At 36.8% G+C, this 15,000-nt stretch overlaps 1 protein-coding gene across 1 annotated transcript in view; it reads right to left on the reverse strand.

Annotated features, from left to right (window-relative positions):
* The window catches only part of edar (ectodysplasin A receptor), a 78,394-nt gene that overhangs the window by 4,593 nt on the left and 58,801 nt on the right, over nt 1-15,000 (reverse strand). Inside the window, exons 9-11 of the mRNA XM_079822010.1 lie at nt 11,706-11,778; nt 4,616-4,787; nt 469-529 (exon numbers count right to left, since the gene is read on the reverse strand). Of these exons, the coding sequence (XP_079678136.1) occupies nt 469-529; nt 4,616-4,787; nt 11,706-11,778 (306 nt within the window). The remainder of the gene's footprint in view (nt 1-468; nt 530-4,615; nt 4,788-11,705; nt 11,779-15,000) is intronic.

A 15,000-nucleotide genomic window follows, 5' to 3' on the forward strand; every position in this document is an offset into this window, starting at 1 on the left:
GTTTAAATATTATTTGATTACACTTATTTTTTCAATTTACAATTATTCTTTTTTAAATAAATGTAGTGATAATAATACTCCTAATAATTATTAATAATAATAGTACATTTTGAATTTCTTTTTAAAAATATGTATTTAAACATTTGTTACATTTTTAAATGATAATTTTACAATAATAATAATAATAGCAGAATTGTTTACTGTGCAAAAGTATTGCATTCCTTAGAATCAAAACATTTAATTTTGAGTTATGTATTTATTATATAAATAATGTTATATACTTCTCAATGAAATGCTCATTTCTCCTTTAATGTTCAGAGAGTGGAGATGAATTCTGCTTGATTTAATGTATCGTCTCGTGTGAAATGTATGTTTTTGATATTTTGCTGGCGTGTGAAGTGTGTTTGCAGTGATATTCTCTCATTAAGAGCAGATATATTTATGATCTGATAATAAAGTCACACTCACCCTCGGCGACGCTGCAGGCTTTCGTGTACAAGTCCAGGATCTTTTTCCTTCTGCTGTGAATCTGCAGGAACAGGGAATGTCTGAGATCTGAGTCCACACACATCTCAACTCTTTACACTGCAGATATTCATATATCAAATCATAATTATGAGTCAAATTGACAAAGCATTGGCATTCAAAGTCGAATTAATGACAGTCATAATCACGACATACTAAATCCAAAATTGATGAAAGTCGAAATTATGAGTTATTAAAGCTCATGGTAAATCAAAATTGACATGTTAATTATGGCAGAAAGTCATCATTTCATTTTTTAATCACAATTTTGACTCCTCTCATAATCAAATTAGTATATCATAATTATGACTTTTTCAATTTTGTCATATTTTATGACTGTAAATCATAATTTTGACAGTCAGTTGTGACTTTATTTCAATTTCAACTTTGTATGTCAATTATGACTTTAATCATAATTTAGAGTTTCGACTCTTCTCTCATAATTGACTTTAGAGTGTCATAATTATGACTTAGTATGTCAGTTATGACTGTCATAATTTTGACCAATGTCAATTTTGAATCTCATAATTATGACTTTTATCTCATAATTATTATTTTTTTATCTCAATTTCGACTCTTCTCTTATAATTGTATGACTTAGTATGTCATAATTATGACTTTTTATCTCATAATTTAGAATTCATCTCAGTTTCGACTCTTCTCTGATAATTGACTTTAGAGTGTCATAATTATGACTTAGTATGTCAGTTATGACTGTCATAATTTCAACTTAATGTCAATTATGACTTTTTATCTCATAATTTTGACCATCTCAGTTTCGACTATTCTCTGATAATTGACTTTAGAATGTCATAATTTTGACCTATGTCAAATTTGAATCTCATAATTTTGACTTTTTATCTCAATTTCGACTCTTCTCTCATAATTGTATGACTTTAGTATGTCATAATTATGACTTTTTATCTCATAATTTAGACTTCATCTCAGTTTCGACTCTTCTCTCATAATTGACTTTTTGTCCATTTTGACTTATCATAATTTCAGATATTTTTTTTTCTTGTTTTAAGCAAAAACACATCATTTTTGATATTTTTTCCAGTAAACCAGACTTAATATCTCCACTAATTTCTCTTCTCCAGTAAATGTGTCTTGATTTATGAATGATTTGATATTTGTACTGGAAAACAAGACAGAAACACTGAGGAGGAGCAAAATTTTTTTGCGGTGTAGTTTCATTTCATGCACATGATCATCTGATGGTGTGTGTGTGTGTGTGTGTGGTCCTGACCCCGGTGGCTCTGCTGCTGATGGTGTGTGTGTGTGCGCGGTCCTGACCCCGGTGGCTCTGCTGCTGATGGTGTGTGTGTGTGTGTGTGTGTGTGTGTGTGGGGTCCTGACCCCGGTGGCTCTGCTGCTGATGGTGTGTGTGTGTGTGTGTGTGTGTGTGTGTGGGGTCCTGACCCCGGTGGCTCTGCTGCTGATGGTGTGTGTGTGTGTGCGGTCCTGACCCCGGTGGCTCTGCTGCTGATGGTGTGTGTGTGTGTGCGGTCCTGACCCCGGTGGCTCTGCTGCTGTTGCTGATGGTGTGTGTGTGTGTGTGTGTGTGTGCGGTCCTGACCCCGGTGGCTCTGCTGCTGTTGCTGATGGTGTGTGTGTGTGTGTGTGTGTGTGTGTGGGGTCCTGACCCCGGTGGCTCTGTTGCTGATGGTGATGGTGTGTGTGTGTGTTGTCCTGACCCCGGTGGCTCTGCTGCTGATGGTGTGTGTGTGTGTGTGTGTGTGTGTGTGGTCCTGACCCCGGTGGCTCTGCTGCTGCTGCTGATGGTGTGTGTGTGTGTGTGTGTGTGTGTGTGTGGGGTCCTGACCCCGGTGGCTCTGTTGCTGATGGTGATGGTGTGTGTGTGTGTTGTCCTGACCCCGGTGGCTCTGCTGCTGATGGTGTGTGTGTGTGTGTGTGTGTGTGTGCGGTCCTGACCCCGGTGGCTCTGCTGCTGCTGCTGATGGTGTGTGTGTGTGTGTGTGTGTGTGTGTGCGGTCCTGACCCCGGTGGCTCTGCTGCTGTTGCTGATGGTGTGTGTGTGTGTGTGTGTGTGTGAGTTGTCCTGACCCCGGTGGCGCTGTTGCTGATGGTGTGTGTGTGTGTGTGTGTGTGGTCCTGACCCCGGTGGCTCTGTTGCTGATGGTGATGGTGTGTGTGTGTGTGTTGTCCTGACCCCGGTGGCTCTGCTGCTGATGGTGTGTGTGTGTGTGTGTGTGTGTGTGTGGTCCTGACCCCGGTGGCTCTGCTGCTGCTGCTGATGGTGTGTGTGTGTGTGTGTGCGGTCCTGACCCCGGTGGCTCTGCTGCTGCTGCTGATGGTGTGTGTGTGTGTGTGTGTGTGTGTGTTGTCCTGACCCCGGTGGCTCTGCTGCTGCTGCTGATGGTGTGTGTGTGTGTGTGTGGTCCTGACCCCGGTGGCTCTGCTGCTGCTGCTGATGGTGTGTGTGTGTGTGTGTGTGTGTGGTCCTGACCCCGGTGGCTCTGCTGCTGATGGTGTGTGTGTGTGTGTGTGTGGTCCTGACCCCGGTGGCTCTGTTGCTGATGGTGATGGTGTGTGTGTGTGTGTTGTCCTGACCCCGGTGGCTCTGCTGCTGATGGTGTGTGTGTGTGTGTGTGTGTGTGTGGGGTCCTGACCCCGGTGGCTCTGCTGCTGATGGTGTGTGTGTGTGTGCGGTCCTGACCCCGGTGGCTCTGCTGCTGATGGTGTGTGTGTGTGTGCGGTCCTGACCCCGGTGGCTCTGCTGCTGTTGCTGATGGTGTGTGTGTGTGTGTGTGTGTGTGCGGTCCTGACCCCGGTGGCTCTGCTGCTGTTGCTGATGGTGTGTGTGTGTGTGTGTGTGTGTGTGTGGGGTCCTGACCCCGGTGGCTCTGTTGCTGATGGTGATGGTGTGTGTGTGTGTTGTCCTGACCCCGGTGGCTCTGCTGCTGATGGTGTGTGTGTGTGTGTGTGTGTGGTCCTGACCCCGGTGGCTCTGCTGCTGCTGCTGATGGTGTGTGTGTGTGTGTGTGTGTGTGGGGTCCTGACCCCGGTGGCTCTGTTGCTGATGGTGATGGTGTGTGTGTGTGTTGTCCTGACCCCGGTGGCTCTGCTGCTGATGGTGTGTGTGTGTGTGTGTGTGTGTGTGCGGTCCTGACCCCGGTGGCTCTGCTGCTGCTGCTGATGGTGTGTGTGTGTGTGTGTGTGTGTGTGTGTGTGCGGTCCTGACCCCGGTGGCTCTGCTGCTGTTGCTGATGGTGTGTGTGTGTGTGTGTGTGTGTGTGAGTTGTCCTGACCCCGGTGGCGCTGTTGCTGATGGTGTGTGTGTGTGTGTGTGTGTGGTCCTGACCCCGGTGGCTCTGTTGCTGATGGTGATGGTGTGTGTGTGTGTGTTGTCCTGACCCCGGTGGCTCTGCTGCTGATGGTGTGTGTGTGTGTGTGTGTGTGTGTGTGTGTGTGTGGTCCTGACCCCGGTGGCTCTGCTGCTGCTGCTGATGGTGTGTGTGTGTGTGTGTGCGGTCCTGACCCCGGTGGCTCTGCTGCTGCTGCTGATGGTGTGTGTGTGTGTGTGTGTGTGTGTGTGTTGTCCTGACCCCGGTGGCTCTGCTGCTGCTGCTGATGGTGTGTGTGTGTGTGTGTGGTCCTGACCCCGGTGGCTCTGCTGCTGCTGCTGATGGTGTGTGTGTGTGTGTGTGTGTGTGGTCCTGACCCCGGTGGCTCTGCTGCTGATGGTGTGTGTGTGTGTGGTCCTGACCCCGGTGGCTCTGCTGCTGATGGTGTGTGTGTGTGTGTGTGTGTGTGTGTTGTCCTGACCCCGGTGGCTCTGCTGCTGCTGCTGATGGTGTGTGTGTGTGTGTGTGTGTGTGTGTGGTCCTGACCCCGGTGGCTCTGCTGCTGTTGCTGATGGTGTGTGTGTGTGTGTGTGTGTGTGAGTTGTCCTGACCCCGGTGGCTCTGCTGCTGATGGTGTGTGTGTGTGTGTGTGTGAGTGTGGTCCTGACCCCGGTGGCGCTGTTGCTGATGGTGTGTGTGTGTGTGTGTGTGTGTGGTCCTGACCCCGGTGGCTCTGTTGCTGATGGTGATGGTGTGTGTGTGTGTGTGTGTGTGGTCCTGACCCCGGTGGCTCTGTTGCTGATGGTGTGTGTGGAGCAGGTCTTGTCGCGGGTAAGATGCACCAGGGACAGGAGGCAGAGGTCCGCCGCTCCCTGCTTGTCCTGCGCCGCCTCCTCATCGCTGTCGATGCTGCGGCTCAAGAGCTGCTCGTTCTCTGAGGACGCGTCGTTCTCACTGCAACAGGACAAGAGCTCAGGGTTTGATCACAACCATAGACCAAACACACCAAACACTGCCAATCCTGTGAGATCGAATCATTCTGATCACAGACTCAGGCCTTTCACAGCCACCGAACCAACATGTGAGATGCTGCGACGCCATTGGTCCGCAGTTACCCAATCACAGCCTCTGCTGAGGCAGTCACATGAGGTTTTGAGGGATTTATTTGGTGTTTCCATTATACTTTATGCGCATATCTTCTCTTATGGTTAATGCATTAACTAACAATGAGCAATTTGTTAAAATCTTTCTTAACATTAATAACAGCAATACTGCGATATATACCAGAATATATAAATTAACTGCTTAAAAAGACTTGAGACACATTCAACTCTTAGCATCGGTAATTTAAACAACGTTTTGAATACAAATATTGTATAATGACGACATACTAAATTCGAAATTATGAGTTATTCAAAGCCAATGGTAAGTCAAAAGTATGAGATAAAAGGTTGAAATTATGACACAAAGTCATCTCTCATAATTGATTGTATGTCATAATTATGTCAATTTCAACTTATGTCATAATTATGACTTGCTATATCATAATTTGAGTGTCAGACTTAGTATGTCATAACTTCAATTCGATATGGAAATTGTGACTTTTTATCATAATTTAGAGTTTCGACTCATAATAGACATATCAATTTAGTCTTTGAATGTCATCATTTAAATTTTGTCATAATTTCCACTTTTCTCCTCCTCTCATAATCGACTTCAGTATGTCATAATTATGACTTATGTCATTTGACTTTGAATGTCAATTATGACTTCTCATAATTATTACTTTTCCTCCATTTCAACTTAGTATGTCAATTTTGACTGTCATTGTTACTTTATCTCAATTTCGACTCATAATGTCATAATTATGACTTAATATGTCAATTAGGACTTTTTATCTCATAATTTAGACTCTTCTTCTCAATTTCGACCCTTTTCCCATAATTTTATGACTTTAGTATGTCATAATTATGACTTTTTATCTCATAATTTAGACTTTTCATCTCAGTTTAGACTCAGCGGCTCTACAATAACTTTATGGAGTGACGAGAATAGTTTTTGTGCGCAAAAAAACCCTAAATAACGACTTATATAGTGATGATGATTTCAAAACACGGCCTCATGAAGCTTCGAAGCGTTATGAATCAGTGAGTCGATTCATGATTCGGAACGTGTGTCAAACTGCCAAACTGCTGAATCGACTCACTGATTCATAACGCTTCGAAGCTTCATGAGGCCGTGTTTTGAAATCATCATCACTATATAAGTCGTTATTTAGGGGTTTTTTTGTGCACAAAAACTATTCTCGTCTTCATAAAGTTATTGTAGAGCCGCTGTAGTGAGATGGACTTTGTAACGACGTCTTTAGTGTCTTTTAAGGGTCTTGTGAGTGTAAAGTGCATTGAGCCAATGGAGGCCTTTCAGAGCATCAGATTTACACTAAAATATCTTCATTTGTGTCTGAAGATGAACGGAGGTCTGACGGGTGTCCAACCACATGAGGGTGAGGAATTAATGACAGAATTTACATTTTTGGGTGAACTAACCCTTTAATAGAAGTGGTATTTAATGAAGCGTGTTATATTTAATGTTTATTGTTATAATAGATCGTTAGACTGCGGTTTGATAATGTGAGCAGCTCTGCAGCAGCTACAGATTCTGTCGCTCATATTTCATCAGTTTTCAGTCTCTCTGAGATCTTTCTGTCGAAAGCGTTTCTATGAAGTAGCCCATTCAAAGAATAACGTATGACGCCTATGAATAATGAATATGAATAATGTCTGGATAAAAAGAGTTGAATTCAATTGGTTGCCCTGTTTTTTTTTTAAACACTATTTAAAACTTCTTTCTTGGGTTTAATTCTGTATATGCTAGAATCTTTAATTTATATTCACCTGTTGTGTATCGAGTATCATAAAATAACATTCGGACATTAACAACAAAGAAATTCCCACTATAACCAGTAGATGGCGGAAGAGGAACACTTATTGGCTCATTAGCCATTTTTTCTTTTTTAAAATGATTTTTATAGATCATCAAATCACTATTATAACACTAAAATATCTATTTTTGTTACTGTGTGGAATATATAGGCTAATTGTAGGGAAAATCACAGTCTCGTGAAAAACAAAAACTTCTGACTAAACTTCACAATCAATCTTTATTTGACTCGTGTCTGTGCTTTTGTTTGTTATGATGAGAGGATTTGTAGATGATGGGAAGATTCGTGTGAAACGCAAACTTGCACTAAAATTCATTCAGCGTTTAGAGACTGTATAAAACTTGTTTTGATCGATATGGATTCTCATTCCTGGTAAATTAAACATATGACTGGTCATTATTTTCAACAGAAATGCCGGAGATAGGCTCACCTCACCCAAATAAAAAAACCAGATCACTAAAAAAAAAACATTAACGTTATCTCTTCTTTATCTCTCCCCAGAATAAAATGCTACTGTGAAGCCTAGTCGAAGTCGATGCACATATTGTGTTAATATTTACCAGAAATTGCTGCAAATATAGTGAAACTCTCTTTTTCTATGGCTCTGATATATAAGTAGTACCGGTCAAGATAACTCATAGTACCCGGATGAGCAGTGTGTTATTCACTTTGGCTGGTGCGTGTTTGTAATTTGAAATTATTCAATAAAAATAAAAATGTTGGTTGTTGCACGATTGACCAATCAGAATCAAGTATTCCACAGAGTGTGTAATAAATAAGATTAACAGACACGAGATTTGATTTTAGTAAAGCAATCAGTAAACGAGTCATTCTATGATTTTAAAAACACAAATATTGTTGGGCACTTTGAGTAAAAAAGATGAAAATGGAAACATTCGCCCTTTATTAAAATATTAAAGATGTGTTATAGATTTTATAATCATATTGTGTAGTTGTGCTTGGAGTCTGTTGTTTTATTAGTGATAATAACTAGGGCTGTCAAAAGATTAATCGCGATTAATCGCATCCAAAATAAAAGTTTGTGTTTACATAATATATGTGTGTGTATTCTGTTAATTATTATTTATATATAAATACACACACAAGCATGTATATATTTAAGAAAAAAATATTATTTTTATATATAAAACATTTATATTTATATATATTATCAATTATATCAATGTATATACAGTATATACATGCAAATATTTCTTAAATATATACATGAATGTGTGTGTATTTATATATAAATAATAATGAACAGAGTACACACACATATATTATGTAAACACAAACTTTTATTTTGGATGCGATTAATCTTTTGACAGCCCTAATAATAACGCAACGAAACATGACAAATTGTGTTATTATCCAGGCTGTCATACACAGAAATTATGGTGACACTTTACAATAAGGTTGTATTAGTTAACATGAACTAACGCATTAGTTAATCTTTGTTAATATTAATGAATAAAAATCCAGCTGTTAATGTTGGTTCATGTTAGTTCACAGCGCATTAACTAATGCTAACAATATCTTAATAATGCATTAGTAAATGTTGAAATTAACATTAACAAAGATAAACAGATGCTTTATAAGTGCAGTTCATTATTAGTTCATGTTAACTAATGTAGTTAACTAATGAACCTAAGTGTTACCGAAATTATGAACACGTGCAAAAACAAGAGAACCCACGGAATATTAATAACTGATGTTTGCTTTTTCCTGTCAGCCTTAAATAAAACCTGTAGCTGTAGTTTTTGCCAAATACTGTCATATTTTGATGGTTTAATTGAAAAACAAGCATCACTTTAGGCTATTAGTGTAGCGAAAAAGCTCAATTCTGTCATTATTAAGATAATTTCCCAGTCATTGTCTCTGTAGTCTGCACTAGTGCTGCTGAAAGAGCCAGATTTAGACGTTTGCTCTTGTGGTTTATGATAATATGCGATGACTAGCCTGTTGTTTTGTGCAGTTATTTCCCCGGAAGAGGCTGACAAAGACGGCTCAGAGAGACGCACAGAATGTCATTGTTTTCAGACACTCGATCCCTGCGCCGGTTTGGCTCCGAGGCTTCACACGTCTCCAGCGCCCGATAGATCATGAGCATTATTAACCAATGCTAGTGTTTAGCATTCAGGACAGCCATCTTTATTCAAGCTTCTGCTGCGGCTCAGGAAGGGTTTGAGGCGTAAAGGCGTCGTCATCCTGTGTTTGAAGCAGAAGTATTTTCACCTGGCGGGGTTTGGCTGCGCCGCTGCGTGATTATCACACGCTTGATTATGTTTGTCTGAGGTGAACATCTCCTCTGGAGGCTGGATCTGCTGGATCTGTGTTCGTCTGAGCTGATTTACTGACACTTCCCTGGGGGACGAGGGAAGGGCTTTAACCCTCTGGTGCTCTTCGTTTAGGGGTTGCATTGGTCGTCTTTACATTTACATTTAGTCATTTAGCAGACGCTTTTATCCAAAGCGACTTACAAATGAGGGCAATAGAAGCAGCTAGAGCAGTCCAAGGGAAACAATATCAACAATATGCAAGTGCTGTAACAAGTCTCAGTTAATCTAGCACAGAACAGAATTTTTTTTAAAATAAATAAATTAGACAGACAGACAATAGAATGATAAGTGCTATTCTCGATCGGTCAGGTGATCTTCCCCGTCATAAGTGACCGCACACCTAAAAATGTAACTTCCTCCACCCCAGTAAAACCAATGCAATTTATTTTTCTTCAATAATATTTTTTCCTTTTAATTTTGTATTTTGAGATGATTTGATGGTATTTTTAAATATTTATGCAATAATTATGGTCTATTTTTGCCATTGAAAATTATACAACATTTATTTTTGTAATTGTTTTATATTATTGCAGTATTTCAGGTTAAAATAGAGACTAGGCCTTCCAAATAAATTTTTTTGAAGGCAGATTAGTGCCCTGTTTTGGAATTATTTAAGAAATCATGCAACCATGTGTGTAACCACTAGAGGTCTCTATGGAGAGGCTTGAGAATTCACTAGTTCTCTTTTGAACACATTTAATGATTTTTTTTTGGTGGTTGATGGATTTGAATATACACTCTAAAAAATGCTGGGTTAAAAATAAACCAATTTGGGTTGAAAATAGGGATGGGCGATTTTTGTTTTCGATACCGATACTTTCAAGGCCAGTATCGCCGATATCGATACGATACTTCTTAACTGAACTTTTTAATTATAACATTTATAAAATTATTAAAATTGCTAAGAGTAAAATGGGTAAAGATACCCACTTAACATTTATATTTGAAAGGTATTTTAACATTCAATATGCCTTAATTGCAACTTATTAGATCAAATGTTTTGTTTACACATGGTTAAAATATGTTTACTTGTAGTTGTCACCATGGAAATTTACAAATACTAGTTCAACTACAGTCACTGTAGTAAAAAAATAAACCATGGTTCATTTTCATAAGGGACTGCCAGTGACAGGACGTTGCACTCATAAAATGCAACCTTTTTATTCTGACATTATATTATAGTTACAGAATAGAATATGATCAATATCAGCTTTTAACATCACATTTAAAGAGTGTAATGCACTATGTAGGCTACAATTGCTATTTGTTTATTGTGAAATAACTCAAACGTATGTTTTTTGTCTTCTGATGAGTATTGTTCAGAGCTTCAATGGTTTCTTACGATAGTTTTGGGAAACGCAGCTCTGTTTGAATACAGTGTCATCGGTGTGCGAACGCTCTCTCTGTGATTGATTGGTTCAGTCTTGCAGCATTTGCGTGCGTTCAGATGAGCAGGAAAATAGTTCTATACTACACAACTATTCAGTAACATAGGTTATTCGTATTGTATGCCTTAAATAATATTTTTAAACAAATAAAAAAATACCTTAGTATCGATATTTTTATTTGAGTATCGATACTTGTCGATGCTCACATCAGTATCGATATATCGATACTTCATATCGATACGCCCATCCCTAGTTGAAAATGGACTAACGCAGCAAATGGGTTGTTTTAACCCAGCAATTGGGTTGTTTTAAGCAAACATTTAACCCAACCGCTGGGTTAAAACAACCCAAAATGATGGGTTAAAACAACCCATTTGCTGGGTTAGTCCATTTTCAACCCAACTTGGGTTATTTTTAACCCAGCATTTTTTAGTGTATATTAAAAAAATCTCAAAGACTATTTATTATAAAGTTTTAGATATTTTTTTTTTGTTGTTGTTAGAAATATAGATTTTTTTTTCTGTGAATTTGTGTTTTTGCAGATTTCCTATTAATTTCCTATGATGTCATTTTTGACCGAAGAGAAGTGGGAGTATTTTTTTACGACCCCTTAGCATGCTCAAATCATGCCCTCAATTTTTTGATGTGTTTACATCCCTAATGCTAGAAAAGTCACCAAGTTTCATATCATTCTGATGAAGCTGTGATTTAAAAAAATTCAAAATGTGGTTCATAGGTTCAGTTTTTCATAGGTGTGTGTGTGTGTATAAGTGTGCGTGTGTGTGTGTGTGAGTGGATGTGTCAATATCACACTCTTGATGTTTTAGACCCCTTTACTGCTGTGTACTTTTTTTCAGCATTGTGGCCGATTTGTAGATTGTACACACAAATATTCAGAGAATTTGTGTGTTTTTGCCGATTTCTCATTCATTTCCTATGGTCGGTCATTTATGACCAAAGACAATGAACGCTACTTTTTTTTTTTTTACAACCAATTATCATGCTCGAATGACCCCAATGTTTGTGTGTGTTTACATACCTAATGCTAGAAAAGTCACCAAGTTTCATATCATTCAGATGAAGCTGTGATTTTTAACATTTCGAAACAGAATATTTTCCGGTCAGAAATGACCAAAGAGCACCAGAGGGTTAAGGTGTGTGTCAGGGGTGTGTGTGTGTAGTTCAGTTGTGTTACACTCACCTCTTTGCTGCTTTTGGAGATGAAGGCTTGAGCTTATCAAATTCATCCTTCTCTGCAAAGATCACCACGGTTTCTGGAAAGACAATGATTGAGGATCAGATCTCAAAAACTGCACTAATGACATCGAGAACATGAAACGGGACAAAATATTAGTTATGACAACTAAGCAATATTACACACGTGACGGGATGAAATAGGACTGCACGATTTGGGGGAAATCGAATTATTACAAGATTGCAATTTCAAATCGTATTGTTTGTAGAGCTGCACAATTTGGCCAAAATGTTGTGATAATATAACTACAATTTGGCTATAAAATAAGAAATGAATAAAAATGTTAATAATAATGATAATAAAAATCCTAATGATAACAATAATGTTAATGATAATAATGTTAATAAAATATTTATATTAATCGTACTACTTCTACTACTAATATTTGAATAATAAATAAAATTAATTAAATAAAAAGTTAATAATAATAATGATAATAATAATAATAACGACAATGTTAATAAAAAATAATAATGTTAATAGAGGTAATAATAATAATAATAATAATAATAATAATAATAATAATAATAATAATAATAATAATAATAATAATAATAATAAATAAAATCTGGTTGTTTGTAGAGCTGCACAATTTGTCCAAATGTTGTGATAATAATATATAAATTTGGCTATAAAATAATAATAATGATAATAAAAATATTGATATTATTACTACTAATAATAATATCTTAATAAAATCTGATTGTTTGTAAAGCTGCGCAATTTGGCCAAAATGTTGTGATGATAAAACAATTTGTCTATAAAATAAGAAATTAATCATAAATTCAAAAATAATGATAATAATAATAACGACAATGTTAATAAAAATAATAATGTTAATAGAGGTAATAATAATAATAATAATAATAATAATAATAATAAATCAAATATGGTTGTTTGTAGAGCTGCACAATTTGTCCAAATGTTGTGATAATATATAAATTGGGCTATAAAATAATAATAATAATGATATTATTACTACTACTAATAATATCTTAATAAAATCTGATTGTTTGTAGAGCTGCACAATTTGGCCAAAATGTTGTGATAATATATCAATTTGGCTATAAAAAAATAAATTAATAATAATGTTAATAATAATGATAATAAAAATCCTAATGATAACAATAATGTTAATGATAATAATGTTAATAAAATATTTATATTAATCTTACTACTACTACTACTACTACTATTTTAATAATAAAGAAAATCTGATCGTTTGGCTAAAATTGTGATAATATATCAATTTGGCTATAAAAAATCATAATATCAATAATAATAACAATGATAATGTTAATAAAAATAATAATGTTAATAGAGGTAATAATAATAATCATATAAATAACAATAATGTTAATAATAATATGAATAGTACTAATAATAATATTAAAAATATATAACAATTACTAAATAAAAATAAAATAAGAAAGAATATCAGTGGAAAATGAGCTGTTTATGTGTAAATAAACACACATATATTTATTAAATCAGCTTTAGTAAAGTGTGAGCCATGTCATGATTCTGGTTTGATTATGATCAATCAGCTTTAATGAATGACATCAGCATAAACAGCCCTGAAAGTCATATTTACAGCAGATGAATGAACGTGACTGAATGTCTCTACATTAATGGGGTTTCAGACAGGATGAGCGAACACCTCCTGTACATGTGTTTATCCCAGCGGATATTCTCCGCTAAGCCACTTATAATAACAGAATACACTGAGAGATGGGCTTACAGAGCAGTTCACACACTCTCTGAGTTCCTGTAGCTCATACAGCAGATCATGAAGCGTCTGCCAATGCCTCCATGCAGATGTTCTGATCAGGGCTCAATAGGGTCGGGAAGCGTTCACATCAGAACCAGGATCAGTAGCCTACGGCACCTTTTTTCTGTCCTTTAGGGATGTTTACATCAATAACTATAAACTGTGTTCAATAGAGTTGAAGTAAAATGTATCCGTTTTCTACTTTACCAAAGTAAATTATGCAAACTCCTAATTAAAAGCAAACAAAATCCCCTGTGAGAGACGTGAATAAAGATTTTGGAAAATAAATGAGAGATTCCATGTCCTGTAGAATAAAATGGAGTAAGCCTATAATGTGTTATGATTTTTAAGTTGTCAGAAATATCAGTTAACCTATGTTTTTTTTCTTTAAATTGTGACTTTTTCTCATTTAGGGTCATGCAAAGTTTCAACACGCTGATGTGTTTTGACATACACACACACATTTACTGCTACGTTCGTGATGTTCACGGGTCAATTTGACCCGCATATTTTAATGTAGGCAATTGTAGAGACCCAAAATAATAACATTTCTTGGTTATATTTTGTTATTTTAGTTTTTTACTAACCTATGAAGCTAAAAACAATTAGCTTTTCCTCATTTTTTCAATACAGAAATATTTTTTGTATGCCACAAATGTTAAAAATTAGCTATAATTTCTTTTTTCAATCTATCTGAAATACTATCTAACCTACATTGTTTTTCTTGAAATTGTGTGACCTTTTCTCATTTAGGGTCACTGGGTGACAAACTATTGTAATATGCGGACAACATTTAGAAAATAACATCTAATAATCTAGAATTAGTCATCTATAAATATTAGGGCTGTCAAAAGATTAATCGCATCCAAAATAATGTTTACATAATATATGTGTGTGTACTCTGTTAATTATTATTTATATATAAATAAACACACATTCATGTATATATTTAAGAAATATTTGCATGTATATACATTTATATAATATATATAAACAAAAATGTTTTATATATAAAAATATTATTTTTTTCTTAAATATATACATGCTTGTGTGTGTATTTATATATAAATAATAATTAAAAGAGTACACACACATATATTATGTAAACACAAACTTTTATTTTGGATGCGATTAATCGCGATTAATCTTTTGACAGCCCTAATAAATATATATCTATAAATAATCTATAATCTTTTTAAAATCGAACGATTTTATACTGTATCCATGTAATTTTCTAAACGTACACACTGTCTCTCACTAACAGTAAATGATATCGCTCTGTTTATTATACGCTGCAGTTTTGTCGCCCTGTCGCTTTAAATGCTCGAGCTCATTAAAGCAGGATGGATTCTGATTGGCTGACGGTGTTTATGTTGTAGATCAGCTAGAAAAAAAAACATTCATTATGTCTTCACTGTTATTGTTGGAGTTGCAGTGTGAACTCTGAGCTGTATCTTTATGGTTATGGTT

This window comes from Gobio gobio, assembly GCF_949357685.1.
Source record: "Gobio gobio genome assembly, chromosome: 7".
Classification (NCBI taxonomy): Eukaryota; Metazoa; Chordata; class Actinopteri; order Cypriniformes; family Gobionidae; genus Gobio; species Gobio gobio.